Raw genomic sequence first — 21899 nt, 5'->3', positions numbered from 1 at the left:
AGAAAACATACGGAAGAAAAAGTGATGTGTATGGCAGGATAAGGATGAAAGGATATTAAGTGAGGATATTCCCTAGTATTTCTGTCTTTGTCAATAATAAAGATATCGTAAAAGAAAAGGATATGAAGGTGTGTGTGTGTGTGTGTGTGCTCCTATTACTGTTAGCTTTATTATTTATTTCAGGCGTAAAGAAAGACGAAAAAAAAAAACATTCAACTCCACTTTCCTTTCTCTCGTGAAATAATGATCGTAAGGGAACAGCTGGCATATCAAGATGTATTTTTTGTTCTTCTGTCGACTTCATATTCCCTCCCTCTCCTCCTCTCTGTGAGGCGTAAAGTTACTTAAAGACATTCTCCTGGCCCGCGTTGGTACCGCCTCGTCTTTTCGCTCTAAACTCGAGCTATATAAAGACATCTTACTTTGGTGCTGAGTTCTTTTGTTCCTTTACTTAATTAGGTACAGGGAAGAAACACACACTCTCTCTCTCTCTCTCTCTCTCTCTCTCTCTCTCTCTCTCTCTCTCTCTCTCTCTCTCTCTCTCTCTCTCTCTCTCTCTCTCTCTCTCTCTCTCTCTCTCTCTCTCTCTCTCTCTCTCTCTCGAAGCAGCGTGTCGCCCCTCAGACGTGATCCGCGTTGCTGAGTGTCCTCGATAGATGGCGCGGCTTCAGGCGGGCTTGGAGATAAGTCCGTGTGGGTGGGTGGGTGGGGCCTAGGGAGTGTAAGGTAGAGGGAAGGAGGAAAGCAAGAGAGGGAGGAAGGGAAGGAGAGTAGGTGAGGTAAAAGGAGTGGGAAGGAAGGAAGCGAGGGAGGGAAGTAAGACGAGTAGGAAATGCTCGTAAGGAGGGAGGGAGAGAAAGGAGGAGGAAGGGAGAATGTCGGGGTGAATTTGGTGCGATCATGACTTATTTGTGCCGCGTGGTGCCTGTGGCTGGCAGTGGCGGTGCCGTTAGTAGTGTGGCAGTGTGGTGTGCCGGGCCGCCAGGACACAGGCGGCGGTGCAGTGCAGTGGGTGCGGCGTCGCACTGTGCTGTTGTTCCTCGTCACTGCGAGCAACACGGAACTGCTGGTGTGGTGTGACGGGCTGCGGGACTTGGCGTGTCTGCAGTGGCAGTGACGTGCGTGTGTTCCGTGCCTTCCCTCGGGGCTGCCTGTGTGGTGATGTGTTGTACCTTGAGCCTCGCCAGACTGTGCGCGGTGACGTCATGATATGAACAGACAAACTCACTGCGACGAGAGTGTCAGTGTTCATTGGTCAATGCTTCCTTGCAGGTCCCACAGAAACACTGTGCTTGAGACATTGCTGTGGAGTGTTCCGTGCCGTGTGTGTGCGGCTGTGTGTGTGGGTGTGTGTGTGTGTGTGTGAGGCTTGGCCGTGCAGCGTGACCCAGCATGCTGTCCGCGGCTGCCTCCCTGGCCTCCCTAACCCGGGCCGGGGCGGAGCTACCGTCACGCCCCTGAGTACTCTTGTCTGCACTGGTGGAGGCCCCTGCTGGTGGGGGCGGCACTGGCCGGTGTGGGGTGCTGCCCGAGGACGGAGGGGCAGGGGCGGTGACGATGGTGGTGTGCGATGGGTGACGGGCGGCCGTGGTGGGCGGGCCCGCGCCGCGTGCGCCGCGTGCACGGCCTCCAGCTGCCGCTCCACCCGCAGCAGGTGCTGGCGTGGCTGGTGATGGTGAGCTTCACCTCCCTCATGTACGGCGCCGTCCTCCCCGCCCTCCACTCCCGTCTGGCCTTACCCCTCGCACTGGTCACCGGCGTGGTCTTCGCCGTCCACGTCTTCACGCACGCCCTCGCCCTCGCCCTCGACCCCGCCGACCCGCAGCTGAGGGCGCGCAAGGACCGCCAGCAGGTGCCGGAGTTTGACCGCAACGTGCACAGTCATGTGATTGAGAACGGTCGGTGCCACCTGTGCAACATAACGATCACCTCCAGCAGGACCAAGCACTGCAGCGCCTGCAACAAATGTGTGGACGTGTTCGACCACCACTGTAAGTGGCTGAACCACTGCGTGGGTCGCCGCAACTACCGCATCTTTCTGGCCTGCGTCCTGACAGCCATCCTGGCCTGCCTCTTAGTCATGGGGACCTGCCTCGCCGAGATTGTTCTCTATTACTTTAAGAAGGAGTACTTATCCCCGTGGGAAGCACCAAGACCACAGCAGGCCACGCAGCGGAGGTCTGGAGCTGACGACGACGACGACGACGACGCCTCCCTCACGTGCTCTGAGGGGGCGCCCTACTGCCACTTCTCCATCTTCGGTGCTCTTGTCTACGACGGCGCCTTCATCGGGCTGCTGTCCACGCTGTTCTCCGTGGCCTTGGTGGCGGAGGTCCTGCTGGTGCACCTCGCGGCCTTCCACGCCTACATCATATTCCTGGGCTTCACCACCTACGAGTACATCCGCGGCCATCACCTGCGAGGCTCAAACTCGGCGCACTCCTTCAGCACCTACGGGCGGGACGGCGCCGCGGAGAGGGAGGGCGCCGTGTGTGGCTGGGCGGTGACTCGTCGAGCGCCAAACAACCAGATAACTCCCTCCTCCACCACTGACACCGCCCTTCTGTCCACTGTTTCCGTCGATTCCCTCAACACCACCACCACAGCCATCAGGTCCCCCAGGTCTTCCGCTGCCTCCACCCCCGGACTCTCCCCCACCACACCCTCGGAGGACGCTCGCTCCCCGGGGGTGGGGAAGAGCCCCCACCACGGCCAGACCTCACGCCTCCAGCCGCAGCAGCAGGGTGGGCGGGGCGTGTCCAACATGATGTCGCCCACCAACGCTGCTCCTAGGACGCCCCCGGCGCGGATCTCATCCGTGCCGCAGCTGCCGCAGATCCAGTCCGTGCGGTCCAGGGCGCAGATGCGCTCCCTGAGCCGCACGGTATCCTCTGCGGTGAGCGAGTTCTCCGTGGAGGAAGAGGGTGAGGTGCGAGCGATGCCTCTGCCTCGCCCCAGGCCCTCGCGGCGCCGCGTTCGCTCCAGCATCGCGCCGCACCTGTCCCCCATCAAAGAGTGTGACCAGACGGTGCCCAGTCCACCCACTGTGCGCGCCATCCGTGAGGAGACCAGTGGCACCCCCAGTCCTGCCGCGAGTCCCGCCCAGAGTCCGGGCCGCAGCCCGCGGACCAGTCCAGGGCGCGTCCCTCATACGCCCACCAAGGTTAGTCCCTTGGTGGGTGGCGCCGACGTGACGCGGCGCGCAAACGGACACAGCGTGTTGAGCCGAGTGAAGATGAACGGCACGGCGGGTGACAGTAACAGTTACTATGGAAGGACCATCTCGCTGCCCGGCGCCAACGGCGGCGCGGCGGCAGGGGAGGGCGGGCCGGAGGGCGGCAATGGCTTGTCGCAGAGCCCTAAGAGCACCGAGGTCACCTCCCAGTCCTGCCTGGCGCGCGCCGCGCAGCCCCAGAACGGCGAGGCGACTCACGTGGAGCTGCACATGTAGCACGGGGTGATCCGCGCTTCGTCCGCGGTTCCCTCGGTGAATGTGACTCGTTTGTGACACAAAACATATTCAACTGGCCTTTGACATTCATACTGATGCTCATGACTCGTTTTATTACTGCCAAAATATTTTAAAAAGGAACTGGCAATTTGATGCTAATATATATTCTTATGTGAAAACAGTGAAAGTGGTGAACCGCGTGCCGTGGCGGCGGCGGCGACACTTGCGAGTGTTACTCTGTGGACCAGACGCGAGTCGTGCCAACGCTCCTTCCGGTGCCCGACAGATGCTTCCTGCTGGCGGGCAGCGGCGCCAAGGGCTGCCCGCCGGTCCTTCTCTTCACTGGCCGATGCGCCGTCTCGCCCGTGCCAACCTCTCCTAGTGTGTGTAGGCAGCAGTCCCTTCCGCCAGCTTCACTAGGCACGTAGAGTAGGTGGCGTCGGGGCTCCGTTGCATCGTCCCTCGCTCTGATTCGTCCTGGCGGAGGCTGAGGCGCCACCCAGGGGAGGAGTGCTGCCGGGTAGCAGCTCCCACACCAACAGTTCCAGTGTCCTCCTCGAGGCCCCTTGACGCTGGGGGGCTGCGCCTCGCTGGCTGAGCCTTGGGTCAGGACTCCATCACAAGGCAATAGTTTCTCTTGATTCTCTCACACTACACTAAGACAGACACATACGACACTTGACCTGCGGGCCGCTGAACCTTGAGTGTGTGGAAGAGCAGCGGCAAACCGGCACCCCTGTACCCTCCCCACCTCCCTTCCCTTCACGACAAACACACACACACACACACACACACACACACACACACACACACACACACACACACACACACACACACACACACACACACACACACACACACACACACACACAGACAACGTGCAGCTGCTTAAGGGACCTAACATTCGTGGGTTTAAGGCAATAATTATAATATTTCATCCTAATCTCGAGTCAGCAGACCATGCAAGTCAAGTGAATGGTTTGGTGGAGTGGTGCACTACCCACCCTGACACTTGACGCCTTCCCTTTCAAGATGCCCCACCGCTCCGTCAACTTCCATTGAAATCACTCCCTACTCTTGAGAACCACTTCATTCTTACGTCAAAACATGATCTTCAACCCTTGCCCTTAAAAACCCCACCGCTTCGTCAGCAGCTCCAGGAAGAACACTCCCGCGCCCCACAAAGGCAGTTCAAGTACCACTAAAACCAGTCTCCATCCCCACAACTGACCTCTTCTCCTCTCCCATTGTTCATCTTTAAAGACTTGATTAACATTCCCCGCCTTGAAAAATGCTTCGAACCATCAGTCGTAACTCTTCCTCTTCTTCTGCTTCTTCGTCTTCGTCTTGGTCTTCTTTTTCACACAAGTTCAACGCCTCCGAAAGGGGAAAGTCAAGATGTTCAAGTTAGGACATTTGAATTCGTGTTTTTCTTTTACATTTTTGAGCATGGGATGTTAGTGAGAAGTTCATGTATTTTCTTTTTCCCCTTCATCCTTCGTCTTGTGAGGGTAGTATTGACGCCTCTCACACTCCCTCATTCTCCCAGTAATCCGTCAGGCTTCAAGACTCACACTCACACTTACACTCTTCTAGAACCCTTTCACACTTCAAGAGATTCACTCTCACACATAAACCTCCTCAAATTTTCCATTACCCAATAAGCAAAATCTGGCAACCAAGTACAAAATCTTACTCTGAAGATACTGAGCAAGAGAACTCAGACGTCACTCTCTCACATCCCTTTCCACTCTCAGCTCTCCCCTAACACCACAAAGTTTTTTTTCCCTCCGCCACTCCCCCCGGGCCAGTTTTTCCTCTGTTTCACAACCTCTCTCGAAGACACGCACAGGAATCTGGATTTTACACGTAGAAGGCTGTGACGAGACCAAACCAAGATGACTGAGTAGCAGAAAGAGTACCAGAAGGAAGGCAGAAGTAGCAGGAGTAGAAGTAGCAGAAGGAAGGCAGAAGAAGTAGAAGAAGGAAGGCTGAAGGAGTAGCAGAAGTAGCAGAAGGAGGGGAGGAGTATCAGAAGGAAGGAAGAAGGAATAAACAAAAATAGCAGGAGTAAAAGAAGGAGTAGCAGAAGGAAGGCAGAAGGGAAGAGGCGGCCCAATAAACGTCTCTCAACGTGCTGGAGCCAAACAATAACAGCTAGTCTGAGTCTTGGACCTTAAGTTTACGCAACACATCTCTGTTCTTCGTCCCTCTTGACCGGTATTCTGAAACGCTTTGCTTTCTCAACACGACTATTTTCAAAGGCTACAGAAATTATTAATGGGGTTCTCAAGGGTGTTTTCCTGTTAATAATGTAGAAATCTTGTTAATCTGTCAATAGAACCATAAAGACACCCTTAAAAGCCCGTGTAACTTCAAATAGAGCCTTTTGAATGTAGTGGAGATGCCAGGCGCGGAAGTGTTTCACAATATGGTCCTTTGTCTCTCTATGTGGTAGGTGCATCCCGTCACTGCTCGTCATTCCCTAAGAGTTTCGTTCACATTCCTAGTTTATATGGTAATCTGAACGCCTTTGTCCCCTCCCATGCTGGCGGTGCAATAAACAGAAAATGAATGAGTCTCGACACGCATCTTGACTGGCCTGAGGTTGCTACAATGATGCGCTGCGATGAAGGAAAAGAAAACGGGGAAAAAAAAAAAAGTAGGAGGCTCTTGTGTACCACGTCATAATTCACGAAGGTTGTATTTGTGTAGAGTTTTGTGGTTATAGATGGTAATGTCCACGCCCCAGGTGCTGAATTGTTAGCGATGGGTTGTTAATGCGGCAGGATGATGTCACGAGTCTGTAGAAGCTGATTGGTTGAGCTCCTGAGGGTGACGCTATTGGTGTGTGTGTGTGTGTGTGTGTGTGTGTGTGTGTGTGTGTGTGTGTGTGTGTGTGTGTGTGTGTGTGTGTGTGTGTGTGTGTGTGATTACCTACTCATTCCTTCTCTGTGGTATTGTTAACTGGTGATTAGTGATTATCTAAGAGTGATTCGGGAACGTTCCTGTTGATTGGTGCGCTGATGTGTTACAGGAGGCTGGCTTGATGGTGATTGGGGATTGGCTGTTTTTTGGGGAGATTGGACACGCATGATTGGCTGCCTTTTTGGAATTAGAGACTCGTGATTGGACAGTTTTTTGAAGATTGGAGACGTGATTGGCTGTTTTTTGAGGATTGGAGACTCTTGATTTGAAAGTTTTCTGAAGATTGGAGACTTGTGATTGGCTGTTTCTGAGGATTGGAGACTCGTGATTGGAGAGTTTTTTTTTTTTGAGGATTGGAGACTCGTGATTGGACAAATTTTGATGGTGACTGAACAGACTGAACGTGACATATGATTGGACGTGTTTTGAGGGCGACTGAGTGAACGCGGCTGGTGATTGGTTCAGTGAAGGGCGAGAGGAGCAGAGCCCGACTTTTGATTAGCTGTATTGTGGAAGCGACGGACCGAACGTGAATTTTGATTGGCTGTTTTCGGAAGGACGCTCAGAAGTCCAGGTGGCGTTAGGAGAATGAAATGATAAATGAAATGAGGTAAAGGTAGATTAAATTAGAAAGGTAAATGAAAACATAATCAAAGAGTAACGGGATTTCTTAAACATGGATTACCCTTTATTGACTTATTTATCTATTTTATCTGTTTTATATTATACTCACAAAAAGAGACAAAGGCAAAAATAAATTCCAAACTTGCCCCAGATTATTTTGTCAGACTTAAGGTATCATCACCTCCTCACTCCATTTTCTTGTCAGTTGCCTCTTAAGATTGTATTCTAAACTTATATCAGACTATTTTGCTTAAAAGAAATCACTTCCTCACTTCTTTTCCTGTCAGCAGTATCTTAAGGTTATATTTTAAATTTGCACTTATTATTTTGTTGATAAAGATTCATTTCCTCACTCCTTTTGTTGTCAGTGGTCTTTTGAAATAATTCTCTAGACATGCATGTGACTATTTCGTTGATAAAGATTAATATCCTCACTCCTTTTCCCGCCAGTGGTCTCTTGAAATCTTTCTGTAAACATGCACCAGATTATTTTGGTAAACTTCAGAAATCACTCCTTTTGCTCTCACTGGTCTCTTAAAATCATTCTCTAAACTTGCCGCAGACTATTTTATTGAGCCTGAGGTGAAGCCACGGGGATCACAGGGCTAAATAGGAAAACAACGAATAAATTAATAGCTAATCACGGCCTTGCGCGACCTTGAGGTGATTATTTCTATTCCCGCGATGACTAATTGAGTGTTTCCTGCGCCCTAATTAAGACTTGACCTCATATTTACGTTGCGAGCGAAGTAGTTTGTTGAGTCGCCGCCAGGGGATACCTCGAGGCGTCCTGGCCAGCACTGCTTGTCTTGCAGAATTCATAATACTAGGGAACGTTATTTTAATCAGATTCTGTGTATGGTTTTTCCTCTGCTAGTTTTTACTTTTGCTGTTTTAAGATGTTTCATTTTATTTATTTATTTATTTGTTCTTAAATATTCGGAACAGCTTGTGTATATTTTTTCTTACTTTCAAAACTGCTTATTGAAATTCTCTATATTTCCCCTTTCTCCACGAGGCTAACATAACTTTTAAGTAAAAACTTTTTTGCTTATTCTAAAAGTTAGCCGACTTACATATAGTGAAATGTGTATTTTTAAAAGCTTTCGCAACTTTATGTATCCAGAACTTTTACATTCATCAGCATTACCTGGAAGCTGACACAAGTTGCTGCCTAATGACCGATCTTATTTATTGGTGCTCTGGGCGGGAGTGTGCAGTCAATACTCCCGCGACCACCGTGACCTTGCACCGCCAAGGCAACGCTGCTAATAATAAAGCACCTTTTATTTATCACGCCCGCCTCGCCGCCATATTGACAGCCATTCACAGAAGTAGGCTCACTTGGGCACCATTACCACAACAAACTCATCCACACGACAGGCGACCAGTTACTAATGTGTTAGGTTCCTGTTTCTACCCGACGAACTGAAGGGCACAGCAACACCTTTACGACGACACATCCTGACCAGTTACTGATGTGTTCTGTTTCTTGATAAACTGTACAACACTCGATCACCAACATAACCATAACATTAATCTTCTCACTCAAGTTCCCCTGAGCAATTACTAATATCTTATGTTTCTATCTGATGAACTGAGTAACACTTGAACAACATTACCATAACATACATCTATCTTCTCACACGGCAAGCTCATCTCACTTCGGATACTGAGTTACACGTTTCCGTGATGAACAACAGAACACGGGAACAGATTGTCAGTGACGATAAGAAAGGAAAAGGTTGTCATTCTATTAGAAAAAAAAAAAAAGATAAAATAATAGTAACAATAATATATGAAAAAAAATAAATAAATAAATGAAATAAATAAAACTCCAACTCACCCAAGCTTTTCTGATTTCACTTACTTATCATCAATAGACAACTGGAATAGATCAGATCTGTTTATCGATAGCAGGAGACTCATCCCTTACGCTATACCTTTCCCAGACTTCATATTAGACTAATGGAGGGCTTTATTTTTAAGGTGATAAATTATACAGCGAGGGAATAGGTTGTGCTGGCGGGGTATTGATCCTCAGATGTGGAGCCTCGCGGCGTGGCACGTGAATGGGGTCTTGCCTGGACTCATCTGGGACTCACCTGGGACTCTTTTGGAATAGTCAGGGTTAGGTAAACGGCTGTTTGCTTAGTGGCTTCATTCCAAGGCTAAGTGCTGTGGAAGCCGGCACCCAACTCCAGAGAGGAGCCTATTTGGACTCAATCTGAACCCACCTGGACTTTTTAGGACTCACCTTAACTCACTTGTACTCATATGGACTCAACCTGAGCTATTTAAACTTAGTTGGACTCATTTTAAACCTACCTAGACTCTTGGATTCGTCTTAACTCACATGTACTTAAATTAATTCACCCTGGGCCTGAACCCTACTTGAACACTCCTGGACTTAATCTGGATCCACTTGGACTCTTGAACTCACCTGGACTGTTCTTAAATCCACTTTGACTCAATTTATACCTTCTTGCATTCATTTAAACTCAATCTTGACTTTATCTGAACTCTCTGGGACTGATTTATACTAATGTTGACTGATCTGGACTCACCTGAACTCACCTAGACTTACCTGGACGCTAATATAGACTTATGAAGGAGATGGATGCATGAACAGCCTGACGGAGGAAGGGCGGGAGGAAGGGCGCGGTGCTCGTGTCCTGTGCTGGCGAAGAATTGTTGTCGTTGTTGTTACTGTTGTTATTGGATGGTTGTTATTGTTATCAAGTGGTGTCACCCTTAGAGTTACCCTCAGGAGAGCCGGGAGATGGATCGGGTGAGGCACGGAAGGCTAGAGGCGCGAGGCTGGGGGAGTAGGTGGGGGAGGGGCGGGGGCCACTCCTCCCGGTAGTCAGTAGCCGCCTTAGAGCAAGTCTGTAGATGGTGCCTGCTTCGGTAGCTGCATACACACGCCGCTAGGACCTAGAGTAGCCGTCGGGTTGTGTTCGTCGTGACTCGTGACAGTGTGGTGGGTAGCTCAGCGGGCCGCGGCTCCGTGCCCGCCCTGCGTATCTAGTTGTGTAGCCAGCAGCAGCAGCAGCAGCAGCAGCAGCAGCAGCAGCAGCAGCTTACTTTACTACAGTTAGTGGTTGTTATCGTCGTAGAGAAGTGACCCTTTGTAGAAAGTGAAACCCCCCTGTAACTTTATATCGGATGGGCAGATTCCTGTGATAGCTGTCTCCTCTCTTCCCTCAGCGGCACGCGTCCCTCGCAGCGCGTCCTGCTCCGTGGCGCCGCTGTAGTTCTCACCCCACGGGATAGGTAATTACGTCTTCGATCTCACCTGCTTGCCGCGGCGAGGCTCTCCGCGGCGCGAGGAGTGAGCGTGAGGCTGAAGATGGCACCAATACCCGCGAGAGTACGACACCGGCCAGGCAGACACAGAGCACAAAGCCGTATCTCAATATATATTTTTGGTGGAAGAAAACATCATAAATTCTCCCAAAATCGCGGTTCCGAGACTATAAATTCTGGTTATTACCTTCAAGATGAGAAAAATGGCGGTGTTTCATTATAAGCTCAACAAACTGAAACCCTGATAGTTTATCACCAAGCTCCTATCACTGCTGGATACGGAAACTTAACAAAATGCTACTTAGCGTGACCTCCTGAGCCTCACCCTCACGCCTGGTGGTGCGTGGGGCGTCGTCGGGGCCAGCACAAGTCGAGCCCTGGCGCGGCGTGCCCGTCGCCGCCGCGCTGGAGCCGCAAGGTCCCTCTAACCCAGATATCTCGAGCCATATCAGCGATCACTTGCCTTAACGGGCGCATCAGCCACTTCCTGTACTACCCGCGGACATCAGTGAACTAAGTCAGCCTCAAGACTCCCTTTGGTTGGTTGGTTGGCTACTTTTACTTCGTGAATTGTTTCTCTTCTTCCTTTTTTAACTTTTTTCCGTATTGTGTGGTGTTCGGCATGTTCCTGGTCACTGTTCTGGCGTGTTTTTTCCCTTCTGTGTGGTGAGCTGCCTCCCTCTCTGCTGGGGCGTTCACTCTCATGTTTTTTTGCCTTTGTGAATTAAAAAAAAAGTACAAATATATTAATTAGCTCCGGGACTGTAGCTGCCGCCACCACCACCTCTACCACCACCACCACCACCACCAGCACCTCCACCACCACCAGCACCGCCACTTCCATTGGGACATAATAAGTGCGATGCTCAATTGTTTGAACGTGATGGGGACGACCACGGGAATCCACGTGATGGTGTTTCACGGTTGTAATGGGGCGGTGTTAGTGGTGGTGCTTGTAACCGTTTTCTTTTGGGAGAGGGTAGTGAGTGCGATTGTTGTTGTGGTGGTGGTAGTGGTGGTGGTAGTGTTGGTGGTGGTGGTGGTGGTGATGGAGGGGTGGAGAAGTGGCGGCGGCTTGTACCTTCCCGTTCTCCTCCCCGCCACGCAATCGTCAGGAGTGACCAAGAGCTCTGTGGAGAATAAACTTAATTTATGTGCCAACTTTTTTACTTACTAATTTTAGACATTCTCGGAAGCATTGTAGTGTCACGGCATTTAGTTCCAAATTCAGTCCTTTTTGTGTAGTTGACCGATGTAGTCACGGCACACGACGCAGCGACAAGCGAGACACACACACACACTTGGCGACGTGGCGGCCCGGCCGGCGTGGTGGCCAGGCCGGGCCCGCCAGCGGCCCGCTCAACACTCCGCCAACCCGACCCGGTTTATCCTAACACTGAGAATGAGGGTTTTGTATCATATCGTTTTGTAAAGATGTAAACTATGGCCGTTCTGAAGGACTGAGACATGTAACTACTTTGAATAATAAAGTTCAAAACTCTTTGTTGGTGTTACTGCCCACAACACTTGCCGCGGCTCCAGGCCAGCAACACAGTCTGCGCCATGCCTGGCCTAGATAGCCGCCTATTCAAAAGTTAAATTGAAAAAAGAAGAAAGATGCATTTTATTTAGTGGGTCATGCAAGTCATAGATCAGGCGCAGATTCACATCCTTCTGGGCCATGAAAACTCTCCCGGAGGAAGCAGACACAGACAGACTGAGACCCTGGACGGCGGCGCCGCGAGGCTGGGGGTCCCTGGCGGCGTCTGGCTCAAAATGGAGCGGAACAGCGAGGCGGCGCCACCCGCCCTTACCTGAGGCCGTCGCTTTGAAGTTATACCGCTTTGTGTGTCCATCAGCATCAAGGCGACCCGGCATCCCCTCGGCGTGCAGGTGTGGCACGCTGAAGGCGGCGCAGACGTGCTTTGTGTCACTGGCATTGCTGACGGTAACGATTGTGAGGGTAACGATTCCTGGAGCCTGGAGGATGTCACCATGCGCAGGTAACAGTATCGAGCACTAATTGCAGGCAGCTAGTAATGGTCTTGGATGACGAGTGTTGCCCCTGTGTTGCTGCGTCAACTGGCGAAGCGCAGGGTAGCAGGGCTTAACTTGTCACCACTGTCGGGCGTCTGCTGCAGCCGTGCACACCCTCGGGACTGTCGGCCAGAAAGTCATGGAAACTTGCGTTGATTTCCTGGCCAGGTCCCGTCAAGGGTCTGTTGTGCAGGCAGTTTCCCATTGTTGGCAGCCGCAGGTGTGTTAGAAAGCTATGCAGGCGAGGCGAGGACCCGCGACGGCACACCTGTGGACGACAAGTGTGTGTTCCGTGCACAGGTAAGGACCCAGAATGCAGATGAGCGTGGGAATAACACCATTAACCCCCGGGGAGGGTGCAGGGGAGTGTTCCAGTGGTGATGGTGAAAGTTGGCTGAATAGAGATGAGAATTACCAATGCATTTATAAATTTTAAGAGAAATTGCTTTTTTTTCTTTTCTTTTTTAGATTTTCCAGATTTTGAGGAACTCTCCCTGTGTTCAGTATGAGTTAATCTCCTGTCTGTCTTTTAGTCTTCTACTTAGTTCTCCTTCAGCCGCTCTTTCATAGCAGCCCCCCCTCTCCCACAGGTGATGCCGGGGCCGCGTGGGTACGACTTCTGGCGGGAGACCCTGGGCGGCGCGCGGCTGGCGGTGGCGCCGATGGTGGACGCGTCTGAGCTGGCGTGGCGGCTGCTGTCCCGCCGCTACGGTGAGTGTGGGAGTGTGGCAGGCGAGGCGAGGCGCTGACCTTACCTGCTGTGAATTATGAGAGGTAGAGGCTGACGGAAATAGATGTGTGTGTGGGTCAATAAACTATCTGTATATCTGTCTATATCTATCTATCTATCTATCTATCTGTGTATGTGTTGGGATATCATTAAACTATCTATGTATTTATCTATTTCTGTCTATCTATCTGTGTGTGTGTGTGTGTGTGTGTGTGTGTGTGTGTGTGTGTGTGTGAAGGTAACGCAGTGTCCCGCAGGTACCGAGCTGTGCTACACGCCGATGCTGCATGCCCACGTGTTCGTCAAGGATGCGCGGTACAGGCGTGAGAACCTTGCTTCCTGCCCCGAGGACCGCCCGCTCATTGTGCAGGTGGGTGATGCGCCAATGTACTGATTGATTGATTGATGGATGGATGAAGGGATGCAAGGAGATGATTTTTTTTTTTTTTATGTAAGAGGGGCACTGGCCAAGCACAACAAAAAGAGCGAAAAAGTTCCAGTGAAGTGCTTGCCCCAAAAGAAAGGTCAGAAGGATCATCCAGAATAAGATGGATTGACTGATGGATAGATGAGTGGATTAGTTGTTGTCTTCCTAATAAGTAACAGAAAACGAAGATTCAAATCAGGTCCAATTTTATCCTGGATGTCCATTGATACTCTTGAATTTTCAGCGGAAGTCCCTCAGAAGTACTAAATAGAAAAGAAAAGAATAAAATCAGCTTCAGTTTTATCCCATAGGTGTCTTGATGCTCCCGAATTCCTAGTAAGGCGGAAAAAATAGAATCGGACAGAGAATTCCACAGTTTAAAGGCAACCAGGCGATTAAGATTCCAGGAAGGAGCGTAGCTGGCCAGACGTCCCCACTCCAGGCATCGAATACATCCATCACCCCCCCTCTTCTTTTTTTTTCTACCCTCTTTTTTATCGCCTTTTTACGCCCTTTAGATCCTTAACGTCTTCCTCGAGAGATCTTTCAGAATCAGTATCTTGAATACCTTTGATCTCTTTTTTCTATTTTCTTTTTTTTTTTTTTTTTCGTAAAGCTTCTCAGTTTTATTAAAGAGTTGTAAGTTGTTAAGTTTTATTCCTCTTCATGATATCTTGTTTTGTGTTTTCATGTGTGTTTTCATCTTTATTTATTTATTTATTTTTTATTTAATTTGAGTTGTCAAGTTTCATTTTCCTTCATGATACCGGGACGTTTTCATCTCTGTTCATCTTATTTTATTATTTACTTTTCATTTCAGTAGAGCGTCTTGTACAGTCAAGATCACAAGTTATGTAACACGCCGTATAGGTACTCGTTTCCACTGTGTTTAGCAATTTCCGGTCATTTGTAAGTCCTTTGATCTGCTGGGGGCCTGTGATCTATTAAGCTTTATGAGGGAAGCGTGAGTAGATAAGAGGACGTAAGAGAAAGTAGATTAGAAGTTGAGTAAATGAGACACAATTGTGCTGGATGAGTAACCACTTGATTTATGAGGACGTGACCACCAAAAAATATCATTCCCAACTTAAATATCCTCTGCTGACGTAGATTATAATTAAATACACCCTTGAATATTGAAAAAAATGAATAAATAAATGGATGCAGATAATTTAGTTGACAAAGAAGAACCAAACGTCCACAGTCAGTTTCTAAGGACGCAGGTAAACATGACGCCCAATGTCCTTCAGTAGTTAAGTAATTCCTTCCCAGGACGTCAAGTAATTTCCGTCCATTGTAACGGAAACAGCTCGCGTATACAGGGACCCACTTGACAGGGTAAGGCAGAGCAGGACAGAGTTTAAATGCTTTTCAATGGGCATTTTGTTGATTTTTGTGACAATGACTTGTTTTTTTCGGATGCTGCATATCTTTTAGGAGAGTAAATTAATGTATCTGTGATGATACAGGATACGGTAGAATAGGACAGGGCAGAGTGAGGCAGGCTAGAACAAGACAAGACAGGACAGAACAAGGTAGGTTAGAATAGGATCAGGTAGGACAGGGTAGGGCAGGACAGGGTAGGGGATAAGAGAATAATGCAAGGCAGGGTAGGGCAGGGTAGGGTGTGTGTGGTCGTCTGTGGTGTGTGTCCGTCGTTTGTTACTTTATCCCGCGCCGTGTTTCTATCAGGGCTGTATTGGTGTCCTCTACCCCTCCCATGGCTATTCCAGTTTTTATTTCTTTGTCCTCTTTCACATAGTAGCGACCATTCTGCGTGGGTGGAGATGGAGGGCGCTCTCTTTCGCTCTATCTCTCTCTCTCTCTCTCTCTCTCTCTCCTCTCCCTCTCCCTCTCCCTGTTACTTGTGTGGCTGATGCGTTCCCAGGAATTTGCTAAGGATTTTACCGGATCAGTGGGGAGTGGCGCTCAGCAAGGCTAACTCTTTAATACACCCCGCCCCGTTTTCTCTCAATTGGCTCACTTGATGCCCTTCCCGAGGCTTGTGTGCGAGTGGCGGGCTCCTCACGTCAAACAGGAGTGCCTTGGAGTGTGTCTGCATCTTTGGTTTGGTTGGTAACAGATTGGTGTGGTGGTAAGACAGGGAATGGACTGGTTTACTTTGTGTTATTGTGTGTGTGGTGGTGATTGACTGACTTACGGTGGTGGTGGTGGTGGTTTGTGTGTGTGTGTGTGTGTGTGTGTGTGTGTGTGTGTGTGTGTGTGTGTGTGTGTGTGTGTTTTGTCTGCTGCCTCAGTGATCCCTCTTGTTTTATTGCTTTTCCTATCAAGTTCCCTCCCTTCCCTTCCTATCCTCTTATATTCCTTGCCTTACCCTTTCTTATCTTTCCTTACTTTCTTTCCTTCTCAGTACTTCTTTTTTCTTGTCTTTCTTATCTTTTTCCTCTCCCCTCCCTTCTCTTGTTTCCCTTTCCTTGCCTTCCCTTCCCTTTATCTCCCTTTCCTTTCATTCTCTTCTCTTCTTTTCTTTTTCATTTCCTTAATTTGCCTTTCATTCCCTATTTTTACTTTATTCTACTTCTCCTTCCCTTTTCTTTGTTTTTACTTTCTTCCCTTCCCTTCTCTATGTGATGAGACTGTTGTGTTTCGTGTATGTGTGTGTGTGTGTGTGTGTGTGTAGCGGACACCTGATGCGAACAGTAATTGATGTGGTTTGTTCGTGTTGCTTATCCTTCACTCCTTCCGCCACGCTTCTCCTATTCCAGTCATTTCACGCCTGTCTGCCCGCCAACACGCCTCACCAGGGACCGGGTCTTGCTGTCGGCGCCTCCCTTTTATCTCTCTAATTAGAAAAAAGGACACTACCTCCAGATACCTCCTCCTTTTTGCCTGTACTACCTGTCTTGCAAAGGTGGTATGGTAATAGGAATTAAAGGAAGGGAATGACTTTTGTAGATGTCTTGGTTTCGTATGTTAGGTTAGGTGAAGTTGGGCTGGATTGGGTTAGGTTAGATAAGATTAGATTAGAATAGGTTAGGTTAAGTCAAGTCAAGTCGCGTAAGGTAAAGTGATATAAGGTTAGATTAGTTTTGTTTTAGGTTAGGTCAGATTACGTGGGTTGGGTTTGGTTAAGTTGTCTTAGGTAAGGAAAGGTTAGGTTAGATCACATCAGGTCTAGTTAGATGAGCTTAGATCTGGTTAGGTCACGTATTCTCCTCCATTTTCACTGCTCCGCCTAGTTGGTAATTACGACATAAGGAAGCAAGCCGCGAATCACAAAGTTTTGGCCGCCGCTTTCCTGGCCAGGCTGCGGCAGGGCGTCGCTGAGTTATGGTGTTACTCTGGCCCACAGTTTTGCGCTAACGACCCGGACACCTTCGTGGCGGCGTGCCAGCTGGCCGCCCCGCACTGTGATGCCGTGGACCTCAACCTGGGGTGTCCTCAAGCCATCGCCCGCCGCGGCCACTACGGAGCCTTCCTGCAGGACGAGTGGGACCTGGTGCGGACCATGAGTGAGTGGGTCCTTCTGGTAGAGAGAGAGAGAGAGAGAGAGAGAGAGAGAGAGAGAGAGAGAGAGAGAGAGAGAGAGAGAGAGAGAGAGAGAGAGAGAGAGAGAGAGAGAGAATGACGTCTATTTCAGTAGTATTTTTTATGTTGTTTTTAGTGTAGCGAGTTCATTGCCCTTCAGCAAAACTCCACTATTTCCAGGCAATAAACCTTTCCCATTAAAACTGAAGTAGGAGAAATGGGCGGGAAAGGAGGAGGAGGAGGGGGAGGAGGATTACACAAGATTACGTAGGATTACATAGGAAGAGAAGATACTAAGACACCTGGTAGCCTAGAACATGAGTAGTTTGTGAACTACTACTACTACTACTACTACTACTACTACTACTACTACTACTACTACTACTACTACTACTACTACTACTACTACTACTACTACTACTACTATCACTAACTATTATCACAACTACATGTACTTTTATCCAGTTTTTGATGCAGAATCTTTATTAAACTCTTACTAGAATCATGAAAACCTCCTAGAAAACCTTTATTAACTGCCACGCGAAGGAGAGAGGACAGAATAGAGGATAGACAAAGGAGACGAAGGAATAGATGAAAGAGAGCAAGTGTAACATCCTCTCCTTCTTGAACCAGTTGAAAGAGCTTCGACGGAAGTGGACGTTCCAATCACTGCGAAGATCCGGGTGTTCGAGGACGTGGCGAGGACGGTGGAGTATGCGAGGATGCTGGAGGGCGCCGGGGTGTCCTTGCTTACTGTGCACGGCAGGACACGGGAGCAGAAGGGTCCCCTGACAGGTCTTGCCTCCTGGCCTCACATTAAAGCCGTCAAGTGAGTGTTGTACTGCTTGTTTGTGTTTTATCGTGTTTGTCGTTTGTGTTTTTTTTGTGTGTTTATCTGTTCGTGTTTATCTGTTTGTGTTTATCTGTTTGTGTTTGTTTACCTGTTTGTGTTTACCTGTTTATGTTTACCTGTTTGTGTTTATCTGTTTGTGTTTACCTGTTTGTGTCTACCTGTTCATGTTTACCTGATTTTACTGTGTGTTTTGGTAGCGTTGGGTTGAGTTGGTAACACCCCGTCTGTAAATACCAAGTGATTATGTTTCTTTTTAAGTTTATGGGTGTTGTTTTCACTGACACACACCCACCCACCCACACACACACACACACACACACACACACACACACACACACACACACACACACACACACACACACACACACACACACACACACACACACACACACACACACACACACACACACACACACACACACACCTCATCCATCCATCCATCCATCCATGCCCGCATACATCCATCCATCCCTCCAGTAACTTTCTCAACACGCATAATTTGCCTAAAAGCTTCCCTCTGCGCCGTGTTCTACTTTCTGAATCTCAATGAGTTTCTTAAGCCTTCTGTTTGCTCCTCCTGGGCCACGAAAATCCGAGGAAATACTTTTAAGAGCAAGTGGCGCCCCTGAACATTGAGGAGAATCCTGAGAACTGATCGATCGGAGGGGAATTAAAAAGTTTATACTCGTATGCACAATTAATTAACTACCTTCCCGTCCAGTCAGGTGTGTTTAATCACCTGTTCCCTGGCTGGTGTAATTTATAAATGTCAGTCACGCATGATATTACTCCACGTTCTACTAGGAATATGATATGTAGCTCATAGCATCAGTGTAATTATAATGCCTGTCAGTTTATAGCGAGAAATTCACGGGGCAGAAATAATCAGTGAGATTTTAGCTTTGGTTTGTATTCATAATGTAAAGTACTGATTGTTCCTCCGCCTCCCATGGATATAAGAACATAAAATAATAAGGACGTGAAATTTTAGCTTTGATCTGTATTTATAATGTAAAGTAGTGATGTGGTGATGTTTTCCTCCAGTTTTCCTGAACATAAGAACCTAAGTGAAGCTGCAAGGAACCATCTGGTCTACAATCGTCAGTCCCTGTACAAAACATACATGCCCTTATCCACCTGTCATACCTGTCCATAAACTTGTCTAATCGCTGACAGCCTGCTTATCGAGCCCACTCCAGTGAAGCAGCAATATAATGGAGCTGCCTTCATTTTATCGTTTTATGAAAATTGATTTAAAGAAATACTTATTATGTGTAACAAAGAAAAGTTTATTCCTTTCTTAATAAGAGAATAAAATTAGCAGTCTCATTCACAGTACAGAAAAACTCACTTTATTCTAACTAAATTTTAAAGATTATAATTTCATTATGATTTTTGTTAGCAGTATGAAAATTTGTCCTCCGCCTTGTTGATGGAAAAATAAACATTTGCTTTTAGTTATCTAGTGAAAACTTTGATTTACGTTCACTGAAACTTTTCGTCTTCCTCCGTTTCAGAGAAGGAAAATCTAGTTTGGATTTTTATTCTTAGCTTCAAAAGTTGTCTCTCTCCCGTTCTGTGTTTTCTGTGAACCGGCAATGCAAGAAAGTTCTCTCCTCCTTCCTCCGGTTTCTGTGAAGTAACAAAGTTATCTCCTTCCCGTTTTCGGTGAAGTGGCAACGCAAACATCCTCTCTCGTCCTCGGTAAACAGAAACACTCACACTCACTCGTTCCCTCAAAACACAGAAGAGAATAACCATAAACGAAAAACCAGAACTGTCTTAGTGTAATATTGGAAAAGTTTTAAGCTAGAGAAAGAGAAAAAAATATACTCGACAATACTTAAATTATTTTGAATAGGTGACAATATTTGAGGAAAGAATGCAGGTGAGAATATTTGAATAATTCTGAGCAGGTGATTGTGTGTCGAGAAAAATGCAGTATTTTGAATATTGGGAATAATTGAATGACTGAACACATGAGAGTCTTGGAAAGATTTTGAACAGTCGAGAATATTTGAAGAAAAGGAATAAGGATGAAAATATTTGTAGTGTTTTGAACAGGCCATTGAGGGACTTAGCAGGTAAACCATTAAGAAAGAAAGAAAAACACACACACGAAAATATTTTAAGGATTTTGAAGAAGCAAGAATATGTGAAGGAGTTTGAAAGTCGAAAGAAAGAAGAAAAATTAAAATATTAAAAAAAAAAAAAAACTTTTGAATGAGCAAGAATATGTGAATGATTTGAAAGTAGAAAGAATGAAGAAGAAAAAGTGAGATTACTAACAGCTGAACTCTGGCAAGCCTTCCTGTAATTAAGGAGACGCTGAAGATCCTACCTATCTACACACTCTTCTCGGGAGTCACAAGGCCAGGTGAAGGTGAGGGAGAAGGGGTAGGATTCAAGGAGACGCTTCCTAGAATGACCTTAATGCTCTCTTCCTGGTAATCTTGGCAGCTTTTTATTTAAGTTTTATTTCGTTACTACTACTACTACTACTACTACTACTACTACTACTACTACTACTACTACTACTACTACTACTACTACTACTATTACTACTGCTTTACACGGTCACATGTCCAGACCACCACTACAGCCTAATCGTGTCCGCTTATTTTTCCTCCTGCTGTGAAATTAGATTAATCCCAAACTTAATTTTCACTATTTAAAAGGGACTTAACACGCATTATTTCATTTCCATGCCTCCTCCTCCCGCCCCCCTCTCCCTCCTCCTCCTCCTCCTCCTCCTCCTCCTCCTCCTCCTCCTCCTCCTCCTCCTCCTCCTCCTCCTCCTCCTTAACCTAACCTAACCTCCCTTACCTTACCTAATCTAACAGCCGGATGTAGACGAATTGTGTTTGATCAAAAGCTGTCACAAGACACCGCCTCATTTACTCCCCCGTCCCCTCCTCCTCCTCCTCCTCCTCCTCCTCCTCCTCCTCCTCCTCCTCCTCCTCCTCCTCCTCCTCCTCCTTAACCTAACCTAACCTCCCTTACCTTACCTAATCTAACAGCCGGATGTAGACGAATTGTGTTTGATCAAAAGCTGTCACAAGACACCGCCTCATTTACTCCCCCGTCCCCTCCTCCTCCTCCTCCTCCCTCCTCCTCCTCACTCCTCCTCCTCCTCCTGCTGCTGTCAACTACATATCACCCCAACTGGTTAATTACCCACAATCCCTGCCGTCTGGAGGGGGCCGCGTCGCATTTCTAACTAATACTCTCATTACGCACCTCTCTCTCTCCCTAAGCCGGCATTATTTTGCCCCAATGGCTGCCTCTGCCGCCCCCCACTCACCCCCCCCCCTTCTCTCTCTCTCTCTCTCTCTCTCTCTCTCTCTCTCTCTCTCTCTCTCTCTCTCTCTCTCTCTCTCTCTCTCTCTCTCCTCTCTCTCTCTCTCTCTCTCTCTCTCTCTCTCTCTCTCTCTCACCTCACACACACACACACACACACACACACACACACCACACACCCAGAGAGAGAGAGAGAGAGAGAGAGAGAGAGAGAGAGAGAGAGAGAGAGAGAGAGAGAGAGAGAGAGAGAGAGAGACGGCGGGGCAGGTTCTAGAGGCTTCAGGCAACGAGGGTGATGAATATTTCAGTGCCAGAGAACGAGAATTGTAACATTTCACTGGCTCTGTGTCGCCGCTCCATAATGGCCGCCGCGGTCTTATGTCCACAAGGCACGCGACGCCCCACGCCACCCTGGCCCTACCTGTGTTCTGGCGGGATCAAGAGGCGCCGGTGCTACTGGGGGGCCGGGGAGGACAAGGGAGGACAGTCTGCTGGCGGTGAATGGTGTTCGATTTGGTTTGACTGAGTTGTGTATTGTTTTTCTCCGTTTTCTTTGTTAGTTTTGTTTGTCCCGTTTTCTGTTTTCTGTTGTCATCGTTTTCTTTGTTGCTTTTTTTGTTTTCTATCTATTAGTTGTTCTTGTTGCTGTTGTTGCTTTCTCTCTCTCTCTCTCTCTCTCTCTCTCTCTCTCTCTCTCTCTCTCTCTCTCTCTCTCTCTCTCTCTCTCTCTCTCTCTCTCTCTCTCTCTCTC

At 48.1% G+C, this 21899-nt stretch overlaps 2 protein-coding genes across 3 annotated transcripts in view; both read left to right on the top strand.

Moving 5' to 3' along the window:
- Positions 1–11813, top strand: part of LOC135088685 (palmitoyltransferase ZDHHC1-like) — a 74854-nt gene extending 63041 nt beyond the window's left edge. For both annotated transcript variants that reach the window (XM_063983623.1, XM_063983622.1), the window contains exon 2: positions 1273–11813. In XM_063983623.1, the coding sequence (XP_063839693.1) occupies positions 1571–3451 (1881 nt within the window). In that variant the 5' untranslated portion in view covers positions 1273–1570 and the 3' untranslated portion in view covers positions 3452–11813. The remainder of the gene's footprint in view (positions 1–1272) is intronic.
- LOC135088686 (tRNA-dihydrouridine(16/17) synthase [NAD(P)(+)]-like) overlaps positions 1–21899 on the top strand; it is a 98089-nt gene that overhangs the window by 67116 nt on the left and 9074 nt on the right. Inside the window, exons 2-5 of the mRNA XM_063983624.1 lie at positions 12940–13060; positions 13337–13449; positions 16820–16979; positions 17629–17824. Of these exons, the coding sequence (XP_063839694.1) occupies positions 12943–13060; positions 13337–13449; positions 16820–16979; positions 17629–17824 (587 nt within the window). The 5' untranslated portion in view covers positions 12940–12942. The remainder of the gene's footprint in view (positions 1–12939; positions 13061–13336; positions 13450–16819; positions 16980–17628; positions 17825–21899) is intronic.

Source organism: Scylla paramamosain, chromosome 31 (genome assembly GCF_035594125.1).
Source record: "Scylla paramamosain isolate STU-SP2022 chromosome 31, ASM3559412v1, whole genome shotgun sequence".
NCBI lineage: Eukaryota > Metazoa > Arthropoda > Malacostraca > Decapoda > Portunidae > Scylla > Scylla paramamosain.
This window is presented reverse-complemented; position numbering and strand designations above follow the sequence as displayed.